The sequence below is a fragment of the Sciurus carolinensis genome, chromosome 11 (assembly GCF_902686445.1).
Source record: "Sciurus carolinensis chromosome 11, mSciCar1.2, whole genome shotgun sequence".
Classification (NCBI taxonomy): Eukaryota; Metazoa; Chordata; class Mammalia; order Rodentia; family Sciuridae; genus Sciurus; species Sciurus carolinensis.
This window is the reverse complement of record NC_062223.1, coordinates 124,977,207-125,000,923: the sequence shown is the minus strand read 5'-3', so window position 1 is coordinate 125,000,923 and position 23,717 is coordinate 124,977,207. Positions and strand designations below refer to the sequence as shown.

The window sequence follows — 23,717 nt, the reverse complement described above, 5'->3', positions numbered from 1 at the left end:
TCTGGACTTCATAAAGTACCACACTTAACTCTTGAGAGAAGCAGTGGTGTGGCTAATTCACAGCACAGAATGATAACACAGTCATTTACATCTGTTCTGCAGAGGTACTGTGTAGGTATGTGTGTGTACATGCACATCTGTGTAATTTTTCTTCTTTCCCTTTTTGGAGTCACATTTGCTTTTCTAATTCTGTTCTTTTGAACAGGTACCAGCTAAATGTTGGGTGCAAGAGGTCAGCATTCTCATCAATCAATGTATGAGGGAGAGTTTTACAGAGTTTCCAAATTCACTGCGTACAATCTGGGCAGTCCACCCACAAAAAATTAGGAACTATGGTTAATAATTCCAGGAGGACTATTTAGAGTGATGGACACACAGAGCAGCCTCTCTAATGTCCTCCAGCAGCAGAATTCCCAAGGCCAGAGGCAAATTTCAGATGCCATCTAGGTCGGGGGCCACCAAACCTAACTGGCAATTGCAGTTGCCTAGGAAACATAAAATGTAGATTCACAGGACTCCACTGAGCTTACAAAATCACACCTCCCTGACATGGCCCAGCAATGTATATTTTGTAAACCCTAGTAATGATCTGGGTGGTAAACTGGTGGAGAACCTGATCTGCTGTGTCACACCCTCCTTTCAACTTGCCTGTTCTGCAGGATGTTGGGTAGTAAGATGCTTGGTGCCACCATGGGCAGAGACAGGAAGGAGTTTGGCCAGCAACGCCCATTCCTGGAACTCTTGGTTTAAAAAGTTAGAAATGGTTCTCAGCTGCTATAATGGTGCATCTGGTGTCCCATGGTGGGGCTCAAATATTTTGTAGAATAAATGAATAAAAGGAACATTTCCAGGGTATTTCAGGGGGACCAAAGGGTAGGAGATTCTAGCCAGGGTGTGGGGTGGAGGGTCTTTACCAGATTGTCCAGTTCTGGATCATCGCTGAAGAAGGGTTTGTGCTCCTGCTCCTGCTGGTGGACAAAGTTCTCGATGTCCACATCAAAGCTGGCGGAGGTGATGCATTCAGAGCCCTGGGTGGCCTGTTCACATTTCTCAAACAGCAGCGTCAGGAGCGGGAAAAGAGGGTGCCTGCGGGGACATCAAGAACTCACACATGCGCACACACAGAGACCGTGCTGCTGGCTGGGCTCAGAGCCATCTGGCTCCTTTTCCCACATTCCCATCACTTCTTCTCCCAGGTCCCATTCCTTGAGAATGTTCCCAGCCCCCAGGGTCAACCTAATGGCAGTGTTTGTGCCCTGGCATGGAGGGTTCAGTCCCCTAGTACCTGGGACCTCAGAGGGCTCCTACCTTTTCTCTTTGGACAGATAAACTGCATGGATGTTTGGAGCAGAATGGTCAGTTATAACCCTTCAAAGAAGTGGGTATCCATTTCTGGTTCAGAGTTGGCCCAGAAAAGAAATGTGGGAAATATTCAGAGAAGTCCAGGATGTGAATATCTATAGGTGATATCCCAACTAAGACCATAGTCATTTAAGTAAGTACTTTGGTTCACAGATGTACATCATAGAAACACACACACACACACACACACACATACACACACACACACACACACAATATCTGGAGCAACTGAGGGCAGCAGATGTACACAAACACTTGTATGCAGGGGGATGGGCATGAGCCCAAATACTCGCCCACACATGGTGGACAGATGTCTCCACCTGTCCAGTGTCTGTTGTCAGGCTCAGTTTAGGTCAGACACCCCAATTATAAAGTAACATTGACCCTGCACTTATCCATCATCCTACTCTTAGCCCAGCAGTAATTAAATGATTATTTGCATCATTATGTGTTCACTGTTCACCTCCAAGACTGTCCCTGTGTTAATGACTGTTGTATCCCTAGATCTTGTCAAAGCAAGCACTTATAAATATTAGGGGACTGAATGAATCAATGAATGCAATGTGTGTGTGTGTGTGTGTGTGCATGTGCGCACATGTGTGCATATTTGGTCATGTTTCTCTGACGTACATACGTGAGCTGAACTCCTTACCTAAGTGACTATATAGGTGTCATCTTAGAGATCACCAGATCCCTGACTACTTCCAAATGCTGATAGTTTCTAAGTTGTTTGTTTTATCACCTTCCTTCCTCACTTAGACTGTGAGCAGGACTCAAGTACACCTTTTTCACCTAGAGTCAAGTACAGGTATATGGATCTTCATAAATATTTGTTGAATATAAATGTTATATGTATGCATACTTATTTTGCATGCACAAATGCACATCACATTTATCTCTGCAGCATATTACATGCCAGTGCCAGGGTTGTTGACCCTGAACTCTAGAGAGCCCCATTCTCTTCCCTCACAGTTCCAAAAAAGCATTCACACATCTCATTCTCGGGTCTGTCTCCTCAGACTCCAGGAGCCATGAAATGCAGTTTTCTTTTTGATGCAGCCCTGCTTGCTGGGAGAGAAGGAATATGTACTGTACCTAGCCCCTGGGGTCTCTTCCAGAGGGAATGCTGTAGCCATCACTGTCCAGTAGAACTTTCTGCAGTGATGGAAATGTTCTATAATCTGGACTGTCCAATACGGTAACCACTAGTCACATGAGGCCAGTGAACACTTGAAATATGGCTATTGCAACTAGGATGCTGAATTTTTTATTTTATTGAACTTTAATTAATTTAAACTTAAATAGCCACATGTGGCTAGTGGCTACCATATTGAAGGACAGGTAAGGTCTAAGAAGGAAAACAGACCTTGCTTTTTCCCTCTGGCCCACTGCAATTGGACACACTGAGAGGGAATTGAATATTCAGCCTACACAGTATCTACAGCATTTATAAGTGAGCCGGGGATCCCCTAAGCCTTGTCCCATTCCGTCAGCCTACACAGTATCTACAGCATTTATAAGTGAGTGGGGGATCCCCTAAGCTCCTGTCCCATTCTGGAATTCTTACCATTCTGGGCAAAAGATATACCGTGGTTACCCCCACCACTGCTCATACCCACATTGTATGGGTTTTTCTATTCGGGCTCAGGAGAGATGGGAGATGAAAGGAGATAAATTCCTGCTTCACATGAAATGCTAGGCTTGGCAGAGGCTGCCCCCAGACACTATCTCCCTAACCCTTGTATTGGGGCCAGATGCATACACTCCTGCGCCTCAAGGCTGCAGGTTGGATGTATAGTCTGCAGGAAAGAGGGTCAATAATTAAGGGTGGCTCATGTGCAGCCCCAAATTACCAGAAGATCTATTGAACCCTGGTAGAAAGCTGGCAGGAAAAACAATGGGTGAGTTCAGCCATCGGCTGAAGACAAAGAGAACACCAGGTGAAGGGGTTAAACTCCAGTATAAGTCTTCATTTGCAGCCACTAATACTGCAGCATATTATAGTCTAATCTAACCTGATCCCAGTTTAATGCAAGATTCTCCTGGCCCTGAGTGGAATACCAAAGAAAGCCTCAGTGGCTGTAATTTAAGCAGAGCCCTGCAGTGGTTTAGCAGAGGGCCATGAAAGGCAAATTCCAGACGGTGTTATGAATTATTGCGCCTTATGAACCTTCCTACTCTCAACAGATGCCTGCTGCCATTTAAACAGCCACTAGATCAATTAGGAATGAAAGGCACAAATCGACTCTGTACAAGGGCACTAAATTACCAGGAACTAATAATCCGCAGCATCGTGCCAGGTGGTGGGGGTGCAGCCCCCGCCCCAACCCGCGGCAGCCGCGGTCACTGCACATTCCTTTCTCACCAGTTGGAGGGAGGGTGGGCAGCTGCTGGATGGAGAGGTGACAGGGGGGGTGCATGGGTGTGTGAGTGCGTGTACACACATGTGCACTGGTGTCGAATGCAGGCTGCCAACAGAACTAGGATAGGAGTGTCATGTGCCACCCTGTGTGTTTTCACTCTGTGCATACATGGTATTGTGTTTGCATAGGATGTATGCACATAGGGCTGCCTATACGCAGCTGGGAGGTTGATTTTGTGTGCCACGAATACCACGTGTGTATGGGCTCTGTGCATTATCTGTGTGCCATGTGTATGTGTGGTTGTGTGTTCCTGTGTACATCATGTGAGTGGATGTGGGGTGAGCAGGTGTGGTCTGCTGTGACTGAATCCCCCAGCTAGGAGTACTAGGGGTGGGGAGAGGGGAACATCTCTTGTGCTTCTGTCCTTGCCCCTGAAGGGAGGAGCCGGGCCGTCTGAGAGGGCCTCTCTGAGGAGGTGACATTTAAGTTAAGCCTCAAATGATGAGGGAGCAGTCATGCAAAGAGCTGAGGGAGAGGGGTTCTAAGCAGGAGGAAAAGTAAAGAAAGCACTTGAGACAGGAATGAGCCTGGTGTGCTTTGGAAACAGAATCTAGCTGAGTGAGGTGGTAGGAAGGGAGAGCAGAAAATGAGTTTGCAAAGGCAGCAGGAGTCCAGGGCCTGGAAGGACTCAGATGGAGCTCGGCTTATGGAGTGAGGTAGGAGTGCTGTCACACACACTGGGGAACAATGTGCACCTCTTATGCAGAGCCAAGGAAGGATCTGTTTTATAAACCTCTTCTACTTACAGGTGTCAGATCGCCCTCTCCAAGAATGGGCAAAAGAGGGCAGATCTGCTTTTTTATTTTATTTTTTCAGGGCTGGGGATGGAGCCCAGGGCTGCACAAATGCTAAGCAAGTGTTCTACCACTGAGCAAAGCCCCCGGCCTCCCCGGGAGTGTCATTTATGGCTTCTCCTATCTCTCAGAAGGGAACATGCTACCTGTCCTTCTCCCCAAGTTAACCAATCATGGAGCACAGGGTGGACTTGATGGCAGCTGCCTGGCCACCTCTGTTCAGCCCTCCCTACCTGAGGATTGGGCAGTTGCTCCCTTCTCATACCCCACTCTCCCTGGGCTCCTGTGTCAGCTTCCTCCCACCCACTCCAGGAACGCCATCTGCCTCATGGAACTTAGACGGGGTCTGCAGCCACAACTTTCCACCTGAACCACACCAGGCCCAGGAGGGACTGCCTGAAACTCCCGCATTCTGTCGTCCATATCACTCAACGAACCCAGACTGAAGCCTGCTCATCTGCCACCTAAAGTACTGGCACTGCTGAGACAATGTGCTAAGTTCCATGGCTGCCGCTGTGGTCCTGGACTTCTCTAGGACTGCTCCCAACCCAGTCATCTGCCCTTCTGCAGTTGCCCTGTCCCTACCTAAGGGTTGACCTTTGTTTTTAAAGCTATCCTCTAATGGATCCCATGTAAAATGGAGACGAGGCCAGCAGGCACCCTTTTCCAGCAGTGCTGGTGGTAGGCTCCGGGGTCACTCTAAATAGGGCAGGATCTATGGGGGCATTTAAGCCACCTGGGTCAAGAGTGGCCTTGTCTGATTTCCCACGAGTGTGAGACCTTAGCCTTCTGGAGCCTCAGTTTGTCTAACTAGAATATTTTCCCTGCAGTGCTGGGGATGGAATCCAGGGCCTCACAGGTGCTAGATAAGTTCTGTACCACTGAGCTACAACCCCAGCCCCAGGTCATGGTTTTCAGGGAGCTACTTTTCTGGGTGTCCAGGTCCTCCCATCAACATCTTTCAGGGGCTAGGAGCAGGAATGTGGAAACTCAATCCCCAGGGCCCAGAAGGCAATGGACAAGGTATGAGAGATGGTCATTAGACTTTATTTCCAAGGAGCTGAGGACATTTGACCTCCGTGAGAGCTCACCTTCTCCCTCCCAGATCCCTTCCCTGCTCTGCTCCCCGCAGGCCCCCTCCATGTGACTGCCCCCTCCACCCCAATCTCTCTTAAGCCGTTCAAAATTTGGAGGAAATAAATCTCACTGCACTAATTCAGTGAGAGTTTGAGCCTCGTCAGTGCAGAACAAATAAAAGGAGTGAACTGGCATGACATTTTACTGCAGAAGAGAGGTCGTTTCCAGCCACTAATAAAAAGGATTTGACACAGACTAATAAAGAGAAATGAATTTCTCTAATGGCCTAATTTAGCACATTCAGCACTGTGCCTCCGCCCGGGTGCTGGGAGCATGGACAGAGACAGGAGGGAGGGAGAGTCGAGGCTCTGGCTTGGGGAGACAAGAAGAAGAGATGATCTCGAATAACATTTTATTATTTCTTTTTTTTTCCCCAAGCCCCCTGCCCCACCCCCACCCTCATCACCTCTCCCCAGGAGCATCTGAACTAAAATCAAGCTCAAGATATGCAGTTCCTGTTAACGATCCAAAGAAATAAAGAAGCCCTCTCTATAGAATTGCAGCCTTGTGCTAGCTTAAGAAGGTGATTAAACCGGATGTGTTGATTTCTACAGGGGTTTAAGCCATCGTTTCGTTTAATTACTTCTGACATTTCTGCTTTCGTGTTTTCTACATCACCCAGTTTGTTGGCCTGGAATGCCCAGTTTGAGGCCAGGGTGTCTGGGGCTGCCCCCCAGGAAAGCAGATCAGATGGGGCAGGACATCTGCTGAAGCCCTTTGAAAGGGTTACCACCACCTTTTCTTTCAGCAACAGAGACTGGACTCCTGTGATCAAAATATCTACTGAGTCAAGAGAGAATTTCTTCCAGGCAAGGCTATGCTGACCCCCACTTCCGCAGAGGTTTCTGGAAGCATCCTCTGCAGGTGGGATTCAATAAGCTCATTCCATTCCTCCCACCTCAAGACAGACTAATTTTTCTTTTCTTTTGTTGGTACTAGGAATTTGATCCAGGCATACTCGACCACTGAGCTACATTCCTAGTCTTTTTTTATTTTGAGCAGGGTATTACTAAATTGTTGAGGCTGGTCTGGAACTTGGGATCCTCCTGCCTCAGCCTCCGCAGTCAGTGGGATTACAGGTGTATATCACTGTGCCTAGCCAAGACAGATATTCTTGGCATAAATTGGGCTCATGAGTTTTTTCCATCATTTTCAAAGACCACAAATTTCCCTTCTTACACTCAAATCTAACTATAAATTCTCCTATGTGGCAATCTCACAAGCCCTTTTCCTCGAAAGGACTTAAGAAAAGACAGTTGGATCTTTCTTCTTCCTTCCTCTTTGGACAGACTGGTTATTTTCTTTTTTGTTTTGTTTTTAATTTAAAATATTCCTTCCTGCTTAGGGTAGGAGTAGAAACAGAAAGCAGAGACAGAATAAAAAAGTAAGAAAGAATGAAAAAATACAGAGCTTCCGAGAGGCTAAGATGCAAAAAAGGAAAGAAATTAGAAGTCAGAAATGGACCACCACAGACTGGGAGGGGGCTAAGGGATGGTCCCAGGCAGGGGGGACATTAGTGTTGACTGCTCTTTCTGGGTGATAAACCTTGTGATTCACAGTCATGCCACTCTGTCCCTTCTCAGCCTCTCAGCTGTCCCTTCCCTTATGACCTTGGTTAGTACTACAGACCTCAATTATGGGTCCAGTGAAGTGTGTGGTCACCCGCCTGGGCTGTCCACCTTTTCTCCCTGTGACCGCCCTTGGAGGCCCCCAGGCTCCTGGACCTCCCCTCACAGCCCAGTCTCATGCTGCTGACAGGTGGGCAGAGGGGACCCCAGTGTCACACTATCCCCTGTACGTCCCAGCTCTTCTGGGTTGGAACAAGGATGATGATCCAGAGGGTGAAGTGTATGGTAGGAGACCAAGATTCCTGGATGGAGATGTTCAGCGATGACCCAGTGGGATCACGGAGTCTACCCTCCAAGCTATTCAGGAGGTGCCCTCAGTTTCCTTTCAGTACTTCTGCCAGACAGACTCAGCAGCAGGGATGGCTGGCATAGTGTCCCTTGTACCATCACTCCTCCCTTTCACCACTCAGACCACCTGCACCTGTGTCCACCTGTGCTCTGTGCTTTCCTGTCCAACACCTGAGCACCTGAGCTCCAGCGGTTCCTTCCACCTGAACTACCTGCTCCTGCGTCCCAACCACATCCCTTCTGATTCTCTCCAGAACCCAGTTCAAAATGCCATTTCTCGCCAGGTGTGTTGTTTCACGCCTGTAATCCGAGCAACTCTGGAGGCTGAGGCAGGAGGATTGCAAGTTTAAGGTCAGGCTAGACAATTTAGTGAGACCCTGTCTCAAGATAAAAAAGAAAAAAGGGCTGGGGAAGTAGCTCAGAGGTGGAGTTCAACTCCCAGTAGCAAAAACAAACAAACAAACAAACAAACAAAAAAGAACAAAAAATTGAAATTTCTTTTACAAAGGTTCCCAGATAGGTATCTCCAGCAAGAGGAAGCACTGCCTCCTCCCAGCCATCACAGGAAATGCTTGGTACCTCAATTGCCTTCACTCACAATTTAGGATGGGAAGCAGGGGAGTCTGAAAGAAGCACAGTCTTTGAATACTGTGTGACTTTGGGCAAGTTACTAAATGTCTCTGAGCCTCAGTTTCTTATTTTACACAAGGATAACACCTTCCATGCAGGCTCTTGTCGGGATTAAATGAAGAAACATGGAATGTGTCTGGCACTCAATAAGCTATCAATTAATGCTTGTTGCATCCCCCTGGCATTGTGTGTGGGCATTTTCTTTATTCAGAGCTCCACTGACACCATCCATTCCAAAAAATTTATCTTCCTGCGTCCATTGACTCATTTGGCTGGAAAATGAGCCCATGTGCCAATTCAAATAGAGGCTCAGAAAGACGAGGGAGAGAGACATCCTACCATTTTTCAGAACTCAAAACCTCATTTTCTTTTAACCAAAAAAGCACTCCCAGTAAGAATTTATTTTTATTTCCTTGTGACACTTACCACATTCTACGAACCACAGTTGTTTGTGCACAGATCCATCTCCCTCACTACCTGGCGAGCAACTAACTGCAGTCTGTGACCTCATCTTGTCTCTCTGAATTCCCAGGGGTTAGGCACAGTGTGTGGCACACAGCAGAGGATCAATAAAGATTTGACAGATCAATGAATGGGAACGAATGAATGAAGGCAATCAGCAACAGCTCTGGGAATGACGGTTCTGAGACACGATCCTAAAGTTATTTCAGGCTTAGAATGGATCTGTACTGGGGAACCTGGATCAGATTTTGCCATCTGGCAGCTTCTAGCCACAGTTGCTACAAAAGGACCTGCCTTGTTTGAGGCTCTGCTGGGATGTATGTGTGGGAAGGGGACAGCAAGGTCTTAGAGGGAGGGGAGAGGAGGTGCTTGCCCAGCCCTCTGCTTCTCCTCCCCTCAAAGATGCCAGATGGAGAGAACAGAGTGGGGGTGGGAGAACAAGCCAGCAGCCCCTGTTGGATGTATTTTTACTTCAGGTGTGACGTTGAAACCATGCGGGTATATTTTTAGTCCTGCCCAGTGGGCGGTATGTTCGCCTGAGTTGCCTTGGAGAGGACTTCTTGTGGCTAAATTGGAACTGCATCTGTTAGGGTTCCTGGGCTCCGACCCAATTCTCCTCCCCCAGGTGGGTGGACAGGGCCATTGCTGGCCAGTGTTGGACCCAGGCAGGTCACAGTCTGCTCTGTACTCCTCTCTTCCTTCACATGCACGCACACGCGCGTGCACACACACACACACACAAACACACCCCTCTCCAGGCACATTTTTAAAAAATCAATGTGAAAAATCTCAACAAACTTAACATTAAGGTTGGTGGTCCACAAAAGCAAAAATACAAAAAACCTCTTATGAGACCTGCCTGGGCCAACCCCTTCATCATAAGTAGAGGTAACAGGCACGGAAAGAGGTAGCTTTTCCTGAAATTAGGCAGCTAGTGAGAGCTGATCAGAGTTTCTAGCCAAGTCACCAGAAATTGAGCCAGTCTAGAGAGAGAACGTCTTTCAGAGGAGGGGTTGCTATGAGGACGAGAACTCTTCATTTCACCTTGGTTCACTGGCAAGGACTAAACACACAGTCACGCACATTTGGTGGCGCTTGGTGAATTACAAAAATCTCTTATTGCATTTGAACATCCCAAATCCTTACCATACCCATTTTATTGATTAGAATACTGACATGCTGTGTGGTTAAATGATTTCATTGAGCTAATAAGTGATCATGTGAAATTTAAATCTGGGTATTCAAGTCCCAAATCTTGCATTCTTCCCCGTCTCCTATGCCAATCATTATTGGAATCACTTCATCCTCTGCTTTTTTCTCCACTGTCCTTGAGTTGTATCAGTACTAGGGTCAGAGATCTGAGCTGCCATGTTTGCCCTTTGAATGTCAAGACCATCACCAAGGCAAGAGAATCTCTGCCTTACTCCATGAGTTTCCAAAAGAATCTCCCCTTGCAATAATGCATCTGTGTGTTCAGATAGGGCTTCAGTGGTTTTACAGATCTTTAATTTTCTCATTTGATGCCTACTCTGTGGGGTGGGAAAGCTTATGTACAGAAGTTTAATGATATGCCCAATGGTAGCAATAACAACTCAGACTGGAATCCTGAAATCTTAGTCTGTGTTCTTTCTACTTGACCAAGAAATGAGCCAGTGTGTGAGAAAAGCAGAGAGCGACTTCATGGTTAAAAGAGGGGCATCCTGGCTTAACCCAACCCTGGTAAGAAGTCATTGGCCACAGTAACCCTCAAAGTCCCAGTTCACTGTTCTCCTACTCTACCGCGCTCCATTTACACTAGCGGGAGGCCCAAATGCTGGCTGTCTTCCCTTTTGTAAGGGGATAGATCCAATGTAGCACTTATCACAGAAACTGCTTCATAGAAGTAGCTGCTATTCATTGGGAGCCTTCTATGTGCACTGACAGGCACTGTCAGCTGTTAGCATGGGTTATCTCATGTAATCCTGACATAACCTCCTAGAATAATGCCATTGGGCTTCCCGACTCCTGCATCTCTTATCAGTGAGCTTCATCTTGGTGGGGTCCCTGAATTACTCAGCTCTACCTAGGCCAGGCCTATGAGCTGTGGAAGCCACAGGACCCACTACTTCTGAGAATACCTGCTCCCTGAGCCAAGCAGCTGCAGCCTCTGGGTCTGCCAACAGCTTGTACAAACGGAGCTGGGTTTGGGGTAGGGTCTTCAGATCTGGCAGGAAGGACAGAGAATGGACTTTTCTTGGTCCCAGAGGAAACCTAAACATGGTTTCAAATTTCCAGAGTTTCATTCCCCCGACTATAGCCAACAACTGAGATGTTACCTCTGATGCGAGTGAATCTAACTGATGCAAAAGTCGTGTCTGCTAGAGCTCCCAGCCCATAAAGCCCAGCCAAGAACACAAGCCTGGAAGATATGCTTATAGCACCTAGTACTCCACAGTGGCCCTGGCCTGGAGCTTGTGGTCCAGACTTTGCTTGGAATGACAACATTTCTCTCACGCCATTCTCAGGCCACCTCACCCAGTACATTCCAGAAGTGACCGAGCACAAATGCCATTGAAGGCAGAGGGTTAAGCCCCAAGGTCGCTTCCCTGGAGTCAGAACACTCTTTGGTCACAGGGTGGACTAGTTCCCTCAAAGACACTTCATTACAAAGTGTCAGTTCCCAGGGTCCTGACCATGCAGCTACTAAAGAGGACAGTCACAACAGGACTGCACCCTGAACCTAGGGTTTTTCCTCTCAAGCATCTACCAGTCTAGCCCCAGGGAAGGCAGCTTGGCTATTATTCTCTTGGGGTTTACCTTCCCTGAGAAAAGCCATGAAATTCCCACACTGCATTGAAGGCAGAGGCTTTGTAGCCAATTCCACAAATACTTTTTTGAGCCCTTACTATATGCTGAGTTTATATGACACTACTTTCTATATCTACCTTCTCCCATTCCCTGGGCCATTTCTTCCTCATTTGTCATCTGTTTCAAAACTTACCATGACACTTTACATGCAATAGACTCAATAAATGTTTAATCAAATTGCAGTTTGACTGGAAGCCCTTTTCTGTCATTGTCAGTGCCTCTGTCCTCTCCTAGCCCCAGCAACCCTGCATACTTGAATGTTCCCAAACACTGGACACCTAGTGAGTGCTCACCACTTGCCAGGTTCTTTCCCCAAGCACTTTACCTATATTATCTCATTTACTCTTCACAACAATCCGGGTGAAGAGTCAGTATTATTTTAGTTCTATTTTACAGATGAGGAAACTGAGGCACAGAAAAGTTTGGTGCCCAGTGGTGGAGCCAGAGGGAATGGAGAGCCTAAATCCAAAGGCTGTGCTCCTAACCCTGAATTCCACCTTCCTGAATGCACCCAACTGTTATATCTTGAGCAGGGCAAAGGGACACATACTGGCCCCTCTGCTTAAAACACCCAATCCACCTAACACACACTGCTCTTGTGCCAGGTATTGGTCTATATTATGTAATTTGATTCTAGCTATTGTTTTCTTATTGACTGTTGAGAAAACAGAGGCTCCAGGAGATTAACGTGCTCAAGGTGACAAAACTAGTTATCACCAAGTCTATTTCCAGAACCCTATATTCTATTTCCCACTGCCCAGCACTGCTGCTTGGCTGCATTTGCACCTCCGGCTAAAGGACTACCAGGATCAAGTCAGGGCCCCAGTGACCTTTAGAATGATCTCATGGGAGTGATCTGAACACTTCCCACTGCCCTGTTCTATCTCTTCTCCAGAAAGGTGTGGATTTAAGAGGAACCCCATCTGGATGCAATAGGAACAAGTGTAATATAATCAGGGCTTTAGAAATACATATGGCTTTGTTGAGCTAGAGAAGGTCTTGGGTATGAGATATCAGGGGTAGGGCACAACTGAGAAGCTCTGAGCGTGTGGCTTATGGGGAAATGAGACTGATCTGAAGACCTGGACACATGGTATGGAGTCAGAAGAGGAGGCAGAAGAAGGGTTTGCAGCAGGGTTTCTGGAATTTCCAGGAAAGAGTTTATTCACTGATAAGACAGGAAAAGCTTAGAAGCAACTTGCAAAGGATAAGGGACTCTGGGAGTGAAGGTGGGAAAGAGATAATGCTGAGTAGAATCTCCAAAGGAGAAACTTTACTGCCTTGGGGTTTAGGCTGAAAATCTTAACCGCAGACACTTATAAAAGTACTTACTCTGTGCCAAGCACTGTTCTAAGTAATTAATTCATTAAGAGGGAACATTTCAAATTAAGAACCCCGGTTAGACCAGATAGGACAGTGAGGACAAGGAATGTAGGATCTTTGACAAAGGCAGCAATAACATTATTCCAGAGAATCAGCATATAGGATGGGCTCACCTGTTTAAAAATGGACTGCACCTGCAACTTGGTTCCCTATCTGGGGTTTGTACTTTTGAGTCTAGCAAGAACTGAACGTGTGCATCTCCTCCAACTCTGCTCAGTAGCCCACTTTGGCATTTTGGAATGGACCAAGTAGGAACATTTACACCACAGAAATTGGCAAACACTACATACAGTCCAGGGCTCTCTCTCTACTTCATCCCCTAGCGTCATTTGCCAGCTCCTCATCCTAGAAACCCAGTATATTTATGGGGTACTGCATAACCTATTTAACAGATCCATCCAACAGGCCATACAGCATCCACTGTGCCTGCTGATGACTCTAAGATATTGTGTAAGATGCTGGGGACAAAGCAAAGAGTGACAGACCTGGACCCTGTTCTCATAGAGTTAACAGTCTAGTGTGGGGAACAAAAATAATGTTAAATGTTAACACTGTTAACACAGGATACAGAAACCATCTCACCCTCTCCACTGATCCTGCAGCTTATTTCTCTAGCATTTTTAATGGAGAAGCAAAGCACAGTGCCCTCGCTATTTTCACACCGCTTGCCCCTCCAGCCCACCATTTCCTTATCAATAATAGGTAACTTCTTCAGTGCTGCCGGGTGGGCCACTTCCCCAGTTCTCAGAGAGGTTTTCGCTGTAGGGGAGAAAGCCAATACCTTAGCAGAGCAGGTTCTGCAAAGCCGCCCTCCTCCCCCCACTCCCACCTGGCCATCCTAGCTCCCTGCCACTCTTCTGCTCCCCAGGACATCACGGTTTCCATGGGAACTCACTCACTTCAAAGGGGAATGAAGGAGAGTGGAGGGGAGGAGGGAGAGCGAAAGCTGGATTAACCTCACCCTCTTGGCCCTGTCTTTGCACAGCCAGCGACGTAATCCCCAGGTCTCAGACAGCACCTGACACCTGGCCACCGTCCAGCAGCACGGGCAAGTGGGGGTGTACAAGTTTGAACTTCTTTGGGAGAAAACATCAGGGTTGAGGTGGGGTAGTGGGGAAGGAGAGAACTGAGTTGAGTCCAAAGCTTACCCCACCACCCTGACACACACACCCTACGGGGCTCCTCAGAACCCCTCTCATCATTGCTCCTGGGCCACAAACACAATTATCCGGGATGTGCATCCAATCATGGGATCTGCTCGGATTAGACTGCAATCATTAATCTGAGCAGGAGCTCCTGGTTGCTTTGCTGATTAGCCCAGATGATGCTATGGTATGATCCAATTAAAGACAGGCTCTGCTTTCCCCCACCCCCAGCTTCCACATCAGAAGGGAACCAATACATTTCATTAGCACATCCTCATACACAAATAAAGCCTCCAGGGCACTGGCAGGCTCCCTCCCCTTTGTCACACTGCCCCTCTACCACCCAGCAAGGCCAGAGCAAGACTTCTCTCACTTTTTTCTGTGGTTCTGGAAGGGGTGTGGTGGGGGGGCTTCCAAAAGTCAGTGCTGGGCACTAATCTGAATGGAAGGGTCTTGTTACATTTATTGACATGAAATGGGACTCCCTGGTGTGCTTTGGAGCAACCAGGCTGCCCTAGGCAGGCAAATCTAATTAAAATTGCTGGACCCTACAGGAGGCCTGGGTCATCCCACAATGGCTGCAGAGAGGGCTGCTGGTATTAATGGGAGAGGTGTGGTTGTGGGAGAAACCCGGGGGCACTGGGGGCATCGGGACCAGGAGACAATACAGGACTGGAGGGTTGGGGACATGGGCAATGGAGTTCATGTCAGCTCTAGACAGCCAGGAAGGAGCAAGCAGCCAAGCTTGTCTAGGAAACCCTCTACAGGACCAGATGATGGCAGATAGACTTTGGGCAAACACTAAATAGAGTGGTGAGCCCAGAGGGAGAAGGGTGAGTAGGAAGAAACGTTAGTTGAAGGAAGGTCTGGGCCTTATTTCAAGAGACATCATGGTAGACAGCTCCCCTGGGGCAAGTGACTCACCTCTCCTGCAGTCGGGCCTGGGAGGAGTATGTGCCTGAGATCTTGGGAAGGACTTAGAACGCATGGATTCCAATGATAGAATCAAGGGAATTCATGGTGCCAGGGGCTCACACGAGCCCTCCCATGAATTCTTATCAAATCAGCTACTTTGGTTCTATTATAAAACTAAAGTTCAGAGAGACTAGAGACTAGTACTCCGTGGAGGTAGGATTCAGTCTAGGTTTCCAGAAACTTTCTGTTATACCACTAATCAAAGAGTTACTTACTCCTAGGGATCCTAAAAGATACCCAGAATAAGTTTCTAGTATATGAATCACCTGGGACCCTGTGGAAGTGCAGATCATTAATCCTGAGGTCTAAAGGCCCCTGAGGTCTGTATTTCTAATCAGCTCCCACATGACATGATGCTACTAGTACATGGACTATGAGTAGCAGTGATCCAAGTAGAGTATGATGAGCATATACCCAGGACTTCAGGCCATTGTGCAGTTTTCAGAGACCACCTTACTCCCTTTTCCTTCTTAGGCTCTTCACAAAAGCACAAGCCCATCATACATATTCCAGGTTGATTTATGGGTGGCCGTGCAGCCTCATCTCCCAAGCCCAGCTTCTCTGGACACTGACTGGGCCTGGAACACACCAAGTTCTCCTCTGCTGTGTTCTCCTCTGCCAGTACCTCCCCATATTACCACCTGGTGGGGTCCCTTACTCAATCTATAAGACCAGACTCAAATACAAAGTCTGCCCTGTTGCTGTGACCACGAAGTGCTGGTTTCTTATTTGCAAGTCTATTGGTTCCTGGAGAGATAAAGAGAAGAGCCCATGTGTTTATTTTCCTATCTAGCCCTCTTTCCTTAGAGTCTAGCACAGTACCTGCAATATTAACAATAAGTGTTCGATAAAAGAGTATGAAGGAGGGAGGGGAGAGAGAACAAGAAGTCACATCCCACATTGGGGGAGGCTGGCTTGTCCTCCCTGAAAGTATCCTTGACAGTTATTGTGATCAGATCCTGGAATTACTTGGGGTCCAAGGTAGAGCTCTGCACCCATATTGCACAGGGTGGGGGCCAGGTGTTTTATCCTTCTTTGGGGTCTAGAAAGGCCTTCAGTGGTGCCAACATTCATGGATCAGGCCACTGCTCTGGACTCCCAGTTGTTGGCATTAGAGGCATTCAGTTCATCTGAGTAACTAAAAATAATGCCAATGATAATGATAATAACAGCACTAATTACCACCATTACCATAAAGGCATTAGCGGGTGGAGGAGGAGTAAGGAAGGAATCGGCTCCTTATTCACTTGTCTTGTGTTCATCATTCCACCTGTTACCAGCACTGGCTGCAATGTATACCCAGCCAGGGAAAGTTGTGCTTGCTGATGCATGAGAGCAGATGATCTCCCACAAGTGAGTATGAGCCAGTGTCCAGCCTCAACAGAGTGCAGACTTAGGCATCTTTTCTTAGTAGTGGGAACTTCCCATGAATAAATGTTGAATAAAATCCCTGCTGAAGCCTCATTCAGGCCCATTCTCAGATGACCATATCTTATTTCCCAATCTTGGGCAAAAGAACTAGAGTTCTCCAAGGCAGACAGTCACTTCCCTGAGCCTCATCCACCCCTCTGAAACATTCAGGACCCAGCCCTGGGTGCATGAGGCAGATGCAAAACAGGATGAACAAGAAGCCTGCCTTCAGTATATGCCCATCTTGGGGGAGAGTGTCCAGACCTCCACAGTCACACACAATACCTATTAGTAAAACAGACTCTCATGAATCAAAGCATGATCCGAGGACAAGTTGCATCAGATTCACCTGAAATTCTTTTTAAAAGTCCATATCCCTTTTTCTATAACTTGACCTACCAATTTAGCATCTCTGAGCATGGAGTCTATGATTTAGCATTCTCAAGCATGCAGTCCAGGGCTATGGGTTTTAATAATCTCCCAGTGTGATTTGCATGCATACTAAAGTCTGGGTACTACCAAATCCTGGAGGGTGCAATCAGATGTCCAGTGTTCTGCAGGACTTGATGGAGTGAAGCCAACAGTAGGGAGAAGAGCAAGGAGACAGTCCTGAGGCAGCTGCCTGTTGGCCAAGCTGAGAGTTTCTGATGCTCATTAGGTCTCATCTCCCTAGTTGAGATGGGAAGGGGTCCTCATGGGAGATACTGCCCAGGACTTCATATCCCTCAGTGGACACTTCCAGGAAGCTAGAGTCAACCACAATGGCCAACTGGGAGATTTCTGGATGGACTTGCTGGGGAGAACAGCTGCAGGACATTGCTGCTGATGCACCTTCCTGGCCTGCATTTACTTCTCTCATGGCTAAACTGGGTTGAGACCTGGGGCTCATGCCTGGGGCTTCTGAGCACGGAAGAAGTGTCTCCTACCTGTACACAGCTCGCTTGTCAGCCTCCAGCTGGGCCTGAGGGTCAATGGGGGCACTGGGCACAGGTGTGCTGGCCGTAGCTGAGGGTGCAGAGATATGGACAGCCTGAGCCTTGGAGGGTGGCTGGGCAGTTGCCGTCATCTACAGAGAGAAGAAATGGGAGGTGGCAGGTTAGTTCGGTAGGTTCCCAAGCTGGAGTGTGAGGTCAGACTTGGCCTGTGGTGGACCTGGAGAAGAGAATGTGGGCAAGAGAGTTGCGAGTGCAAAATAAGCATCCATTTGTACATGTACTACAGTGGCAAGGAAAGAAAGTCTTTTTTGAGTGGGAATGATCTAGAAAAAAAAATTGAAGCCATCTTACACCAGGGGACGCCCAGCACACTTTGAAACAGATGGTTCTTAATGTGAATGGGGTGACCTTTGTCCAGAAGTAGGAAAAAACAGTACAATGGACTGTTCAAATTATGCTTACGAGTCTTTGGATGATTTGATTTGATGACTTTGAAGAGCAGGAAAAAGTAGCTGAATCAGTTCTCGTTGGGGCAGAGTTTTATTTATTTCTCTAAACATAAGCCAAGAGGTAATCCTTTTAACAGTTTTGATTGATGACTGAGTGGTTTTCCAAATTTGGTATATTTGGACAGATTTCTGCTCTTGGCCATAACAAATATTTAGAGAAGTGGTTTTCATCCTATGCTATAGCTTTTTTAAGGTGTCCCGAGGCCTCCAATTTTGTACCAACCAGAGAAACTTATTTTAATATTATATATTGGACTTTCTGTGTAAGGTTCATTTAAAGAAATGGTTCAGTAGCTTTAAAAATTTCGAAAACAATCATTACAGAATGTAATGCTTTTACATTATATTTCATTCAGTCAAATAGATGCAAATATTTTGAATGATGACATGCCTTGAATGTTCTGTTACATCAACCTGCCCCTAGCACCATGATAGCTCTTAAAACACACTGTGTTGTTGGCCTGAACATATTCATCTGTCTCCTGTTCTAAGACTGTGTTCATTTTGAGAACCCATGCTTACTAAAAAAAGATTGATGCTTATTAAGTATATTGGTTGAGAAAGTGAGGGAATGAATAAATGAATGGATATGCCTTGAAGGATTCAGATATTTCATAGCTGGGAAGTTCATCATAGGATCTTGGTCCCTGCTTTTCTGGAAGAAAAAATATTGCATCTCTGAACACAAGTACCTTATTGCTAGTGTGTATATCCCTAAGACATTTGCACGTCTTCTCTTCATTTATTTCCTTGCTCGGACTCCGCCCCTTTGGAGTAAACTCCAGGCCCTCTGTCTCTTGCTTTATTTTTCTGCATAGCTCTTATTATGATCATATACTATTTATTTGATTTTTTATTTTCTCCCCACTCCCATCTAAAACTCAACCTCAAGGAGGGCTAACAACAGTTGTATTGCTAGGGCCCAGAAGAGTCTGGCACAGGTAGGTATTCAATAAATATTTATTGAATCAATTAATGAATGAGTGGCAGATGGTGAATGAGGCGAAGGCTATAAAATAAATGTCTGTGCTTTACTGTATTGTTTTTGTTAGGAATAAATATCCCTGTCATTACTGGCTGAGCTGGGGGACGTTCCCAAATTCACTGTGTAAGAGGCTTGGCTGAGACTCATGGTAGACTTGAAGCTAGTACTATTGCTTGAATCCTACTATCTCCCTCTATTAGCCTTTGACCTTGGGCAAACCCGTTAACTTTTCTAAGCTTCTGTTTTCTCATCAGTAAGTAAATTGGTGACTTTTTAGGATTTGTGAATATTAAAACGGTGCTCTAAGAAAAGATAGAAGCAAATCTGTACTTTCCAAATAGAGAAAGAGGGTGGCTTCAGAAAAATGAAATCCTGATATTTTCACACTGGCCTGGGCCGGATGCATTCATTCATTCACTTGCTATTGTAACTGACCATTTCTTTAGCTACTTCTCAAGTCTCTGCATGTACTGGGGGTTCACAAAGACAAGTGTCAGTTATCATGAAGCTCAATTTGTACATTTTGCATGATAACTAAGCTGGAAGACCAGAAAAATCTAGTGTAATTGACCTCAGTAAGGTATCTCCCATGATGTTCTTGTGGAAAACATGCAGAGATGTGGCTCAGTGGATGACTGGATTAGTAAACCAAGGAATGTCAAAGGAGAGATCTTGGCTTGGGGAGGTTCCTAGGAGAGTGCCATATAGTTTAATTCCTCCTTCATCCTCTTCAACATTTTTATCAGTGATTTAGAGGATGTCTGAAGAAATGCTCAACAAATTTATGGATGACATGAAACAGATCCAAAGGATTTTTACAGATTTTGGCAATAGGCTAAAGCTAATAAGATTAATTTTCATCTAATAAGTTAACATTGAACTCCCCCCTCCCGCCAATCAATAACGTAAGTGTAGAACAGGGGAGGCATAACTTAACAAAAGTGTTTTACTTCACATCTAGCTGCATATATGCAAAATATAATGGTGTAATGTGTCTGTCAAGCAAAGCACAACAACAAAGAATAATGCTTTCTGAGAATGCATTAGCAGAGGCACAACTCTTAGGTTGAGGAAGGTTTTGGTCCTGTCCTACTCTGATTAAAGTACACGAAAACACATTTAGAGGAAGCTGACCAGGATGGTGAAAGGATTCTGTAGTACATCCTATGAAGAGGATTTGAAGGAACTTGAGATGTATAACAAGATTTGGGGACTAGGGAGAAATGGGGAGACGAGTGCTTGCTTTGAACATCTGAATGAGGGGATTGGAGTAAATCAAGTCTGTTATGCATGCCCCACAGGGCCAAGTTACAAATAATACCTGTGACAATGAGACAACCTAAAATATACCCATCCAAGCCCCTGACTCTGAGGCTGGAATGGGTTGTCTCCAGGAGGCCTCCCCTAGAGAGGGGATGGGACCTTTAGCTGGGTGGCCACATTAGGGAACTGTGAAATGCCCTCCAACACTGAGGTATGAAGGCAATGAGGGTGCTTTAACAATCACCAACCACAGCACAGGGTGGCCAGAGGGTCTGTTGGCATGCCAAAGGGCTCTGGAAACTCTGAAGTGCTTCACAGATGGAGGGGAGGTTGTTATTATTAAACACGAGACTTCCAGAATGTACTCCTGTCATAAAGCAAGGAACAGCTACATATGCATGGCTTGTTTAAGGGTGAAAATTCAGGGAACTGGTAGGCTTTGCTGGGCCCACTAAATGAATTTCCTGGTGTCCTCGAAGAAATCCACAGGGGCTTCCATTAGAATGAACTTCTAAAATAGAGAGTGAGGAGGGAGATACTCCTTGCCTCTTACCTGCCCTCTTCCTAGGGAGGACCTTGGGGGAAGGTGTGGGATGGCCTTATTGGGCTAAAGAGGAATGTACAGAATAGAAATGTAAATCAAAAGCGGTCACTCTGTGCCCCCCAAGGGGCCCTAGCTAGAGGCTGTTACTTGTGGGGAGTGTGGGAAGAAGAGAGCAGAGCGGGTCTGAGGAGGAGGATGACTCAAATTTATGTAGCTCTTGGGGGCCAGTTCAGCAAACTCTGTATTTCTTCCAGGTTTGGAGGAGGAATGTTTATCTCCAAATAGATTTATTTTCTAGCCAGGGACCTCCATTTCAAAGCTTAAAGAAATATAATCTGCAACTGTCCACAGGGAGTCTGGGGGTCCTGCAGGGGGGTGGGGGTAACTTGAGATCAATTTTGGGGGTGGCACAGTCTAAAGAGTAGGAGTGAGGGAGAACCTGGGTGGACCAAGGCAGGCTGTGGCCTGCTGGAGATGCCTTGTCGTGGCCTGTGAAAGTCAATTGTTAAAACATTCAGGAATTTTGCAAGTTGGTTGACATCACACAGGTATTTTGAAAGTGGCCATGGTGGGAACATCTACACCAAGGAAACTGGCAATGGTGCAGATCAGGGTCTGCCTGTGCCCTCTGCTTCCTCACCAGAGAGCCTGTCATTAGCTATTTACTAGTATGCCTCTAATTTCCAGGGTTCCCTTCAAGTAACTTTCTTCCATTTTTCTCAGTCTGACTGGCTTTACACAATTCATGAGGCCACTTGATACACTCAGAACTGGTCGCAGAACTGGTCACTCCAGATTCGGAGCTTTCTTCTGAAGAAAACTCAGAGCACCCTAGAGACCTTCCTTGGTGGCTCATTGGGGACAGGGTGAGGGGATGACATCACTATAGACATGCAGAAGAAACTAAGGTTCAGAGGGGGAGAGGCAATGCTGAGCAATGTCCTGAGAGTCAGTTGGAAAGAGCTGGGGGATCAGGCCAGGATTTGATGCTCCTCTGCCAATTCTTAGCTACATGTTTTGTAGCAAGCTTCTTGACCTCTTTGGTTTCCTCGTCTGTAAAATGCAGGAGGCTATGGCTTTGCCCTGGTTGTGAGAATTAATCAAGCGAAGCACCATGCCCTGGGGAAGCCTGCCCACTGTGAACCATGATGCTGTGCTCAGAACTTATGCAGGCTCCGTGGCTCCATCTCTTCTCTTAGCTGTGAGTTCTTCTTGGAGCTAAGACCCTGGGGCCAGCACTTCCTTCATTTCCTTTCCCTGGATGTGATAACCATTGGGCTTCTCTCTCATCTAGCTGGAACCATTCCTGCCGGAAGTCTGAAGCTAAAGGGTTCCTTCCCACATTCTTGGTTTTTGGCATATTGAGATGAAGTTCCCTGTTTCCTCATCCTATAAAAGAGTGGGAAGAGTTGGTGGTTGTAAGATGTGTGTTCTTATGGTTTGGATCTGGAATGACCCCCAACCCCAAAAACTCATGTTTTAGGCAATGCAGTAATTTTCAGAGGTGAGAAGATTGGATTGTGAAAGTTGTAACCTCATCAGTGGATTAATCCATTTGATGGATTAATGCTTTGAATGCACTACTGGGTAGTAACTGTAGGCAGATGGGTATAGCTAGAGGAGGTAAATCAGAGTCATAGCCTTGGGGACTCTATATCTTGTCCCTGGATCTTCTCTCTCTCTCTCTCTCTTTCCCTCTCCCTGCCCCTCTCCTTCCCACCTTCCATAAGCTGAGAAGCTTTCCCTGCCTCATCCTTCCTCTATGATGTTTCTTCCCCACCTCAGGCCGAGAGCAATGGAGTCAGCCAACCATGAACTGAGACCTCTGAAACCATGAACCAAAATAAATCTTTCCCCTCTAAATTGTTTTTGTTGGGCATTTTTGTTACGGCAATGAAAAGCTGATTAATATGTGTGCAGGCATGCAACTTGGGGGATCTGCTGAGAGATATCAGCCACTCAGGCAACCTGGTCTTTCCACAAGAATGAATAGAAGATACTCCCTGGTGGATGTGAAAGGGGCAGGGAAGCACCTCCTACCTGCCTCCCTCAGTCGACCTCCCTGTCTCTCACATGACCCACACCTGTTCTTTCTGTTAAGCATCATCCTTCTCCAGTTGCAGGACAGTGGTCCATTAGGTTGTAGCTAGCTAACACAACATCAGATAGGCTTTCTTCCCTTTTCTTCCCTTTCCTTTTCCCCTTCTCTTTCTTTTTCCCCTTCCCCTTCTCCTTCTCCTTCTCCTTCTTCTTCTTCTTCATCTTTTTTTTTTTTTTTCCTGTTTTTGTACTGGGAATTGAACCAGGGGTGCTCTACCACTAAGTTACATCCCCAGTCCTTTTTATTTTTTATTTTGTGACAGGATCTTGCTAAATTACCCAGGCTGACCTTGAATTTCCAATCCTCCTTCCTCAGCTCCCCAAGTTGCTGGGATTACATGCAAGCACCATGGCAACCAGCAGCTTTCCAGTTTGACATTAATCCTGTGCAGTATGTTATCAATATCCCATTTCACAGATGAGAAAACTGAAGTCTGCAGAGTCTAAGAAACTGCTAGATAGCGTGGCCAGCTCCTGCAAAGTTGGAGCAGGAACAGAGGACTCCTTGACACATCTCGCTATGCAAATGGGTGCATTTAATTACTTTTCTTTGAAGAGTAGAATGGAAAGATCTCCGTGTAAGAGGGGGCTGAAGGAGAAAGGAATAGAATCAGAATGAAACCTCACCTCTCAGGCATGCTCTTGAGCCTCGATTTAGTTCTCCCTGTCCTCATTACCAGGTCTAGCTTCCCCCTGACCCCAAAAAACCTCTCACACAGTTTAAGTCAATTTCCCCCAAAGATAGTGCCAGAAACATTCTTCTATAAGGAACCTAAGTAGGAAGGAAAGCCTGGAGGGTTTATTAATCAAAGTTTAGTTAACCACTCTGTTGGCTTCCCTTGGAGGTTGCAGAGGAACCCAGAGACCTAGAACCTGAAAACAAAGCTCACCCCAGGG

The 23,717-nt window shown here is 46.5% G+C and overlaps 1 protein-coding gene across 5 annotated transcripts in view; it reads right to left on the bottom strand.

Moving 5' to 3' along the window:
- The window catches only part of Pknox2 (PBX/knotted 1 homeobox 2), a 268,028-nt gene that overhangs the window by 48,485 nt on the left and 195,826 nt on the right, over window positions 1-23,717 (bottom strand). For all 5 annotated transcript variants that reach the window (XM_047518383.1, XM_047518386.1, XM_047518385.1 and 2 more), the window contains 2 exons: window positions 17,411-17,550; window positions 915-1,086 (listed from right to left, as the gene is read on the bottom strand). In XM_047518383.1, the coding sequence (XP_047374339.1) occupies window positions 915-1,086; window positions 17,411-17,550 (312 nt within the window). The remainder of the gene's footprint in view (window positions 1-914; window positions 1,087-17,410; window positions 17,551-23,717) is intronic.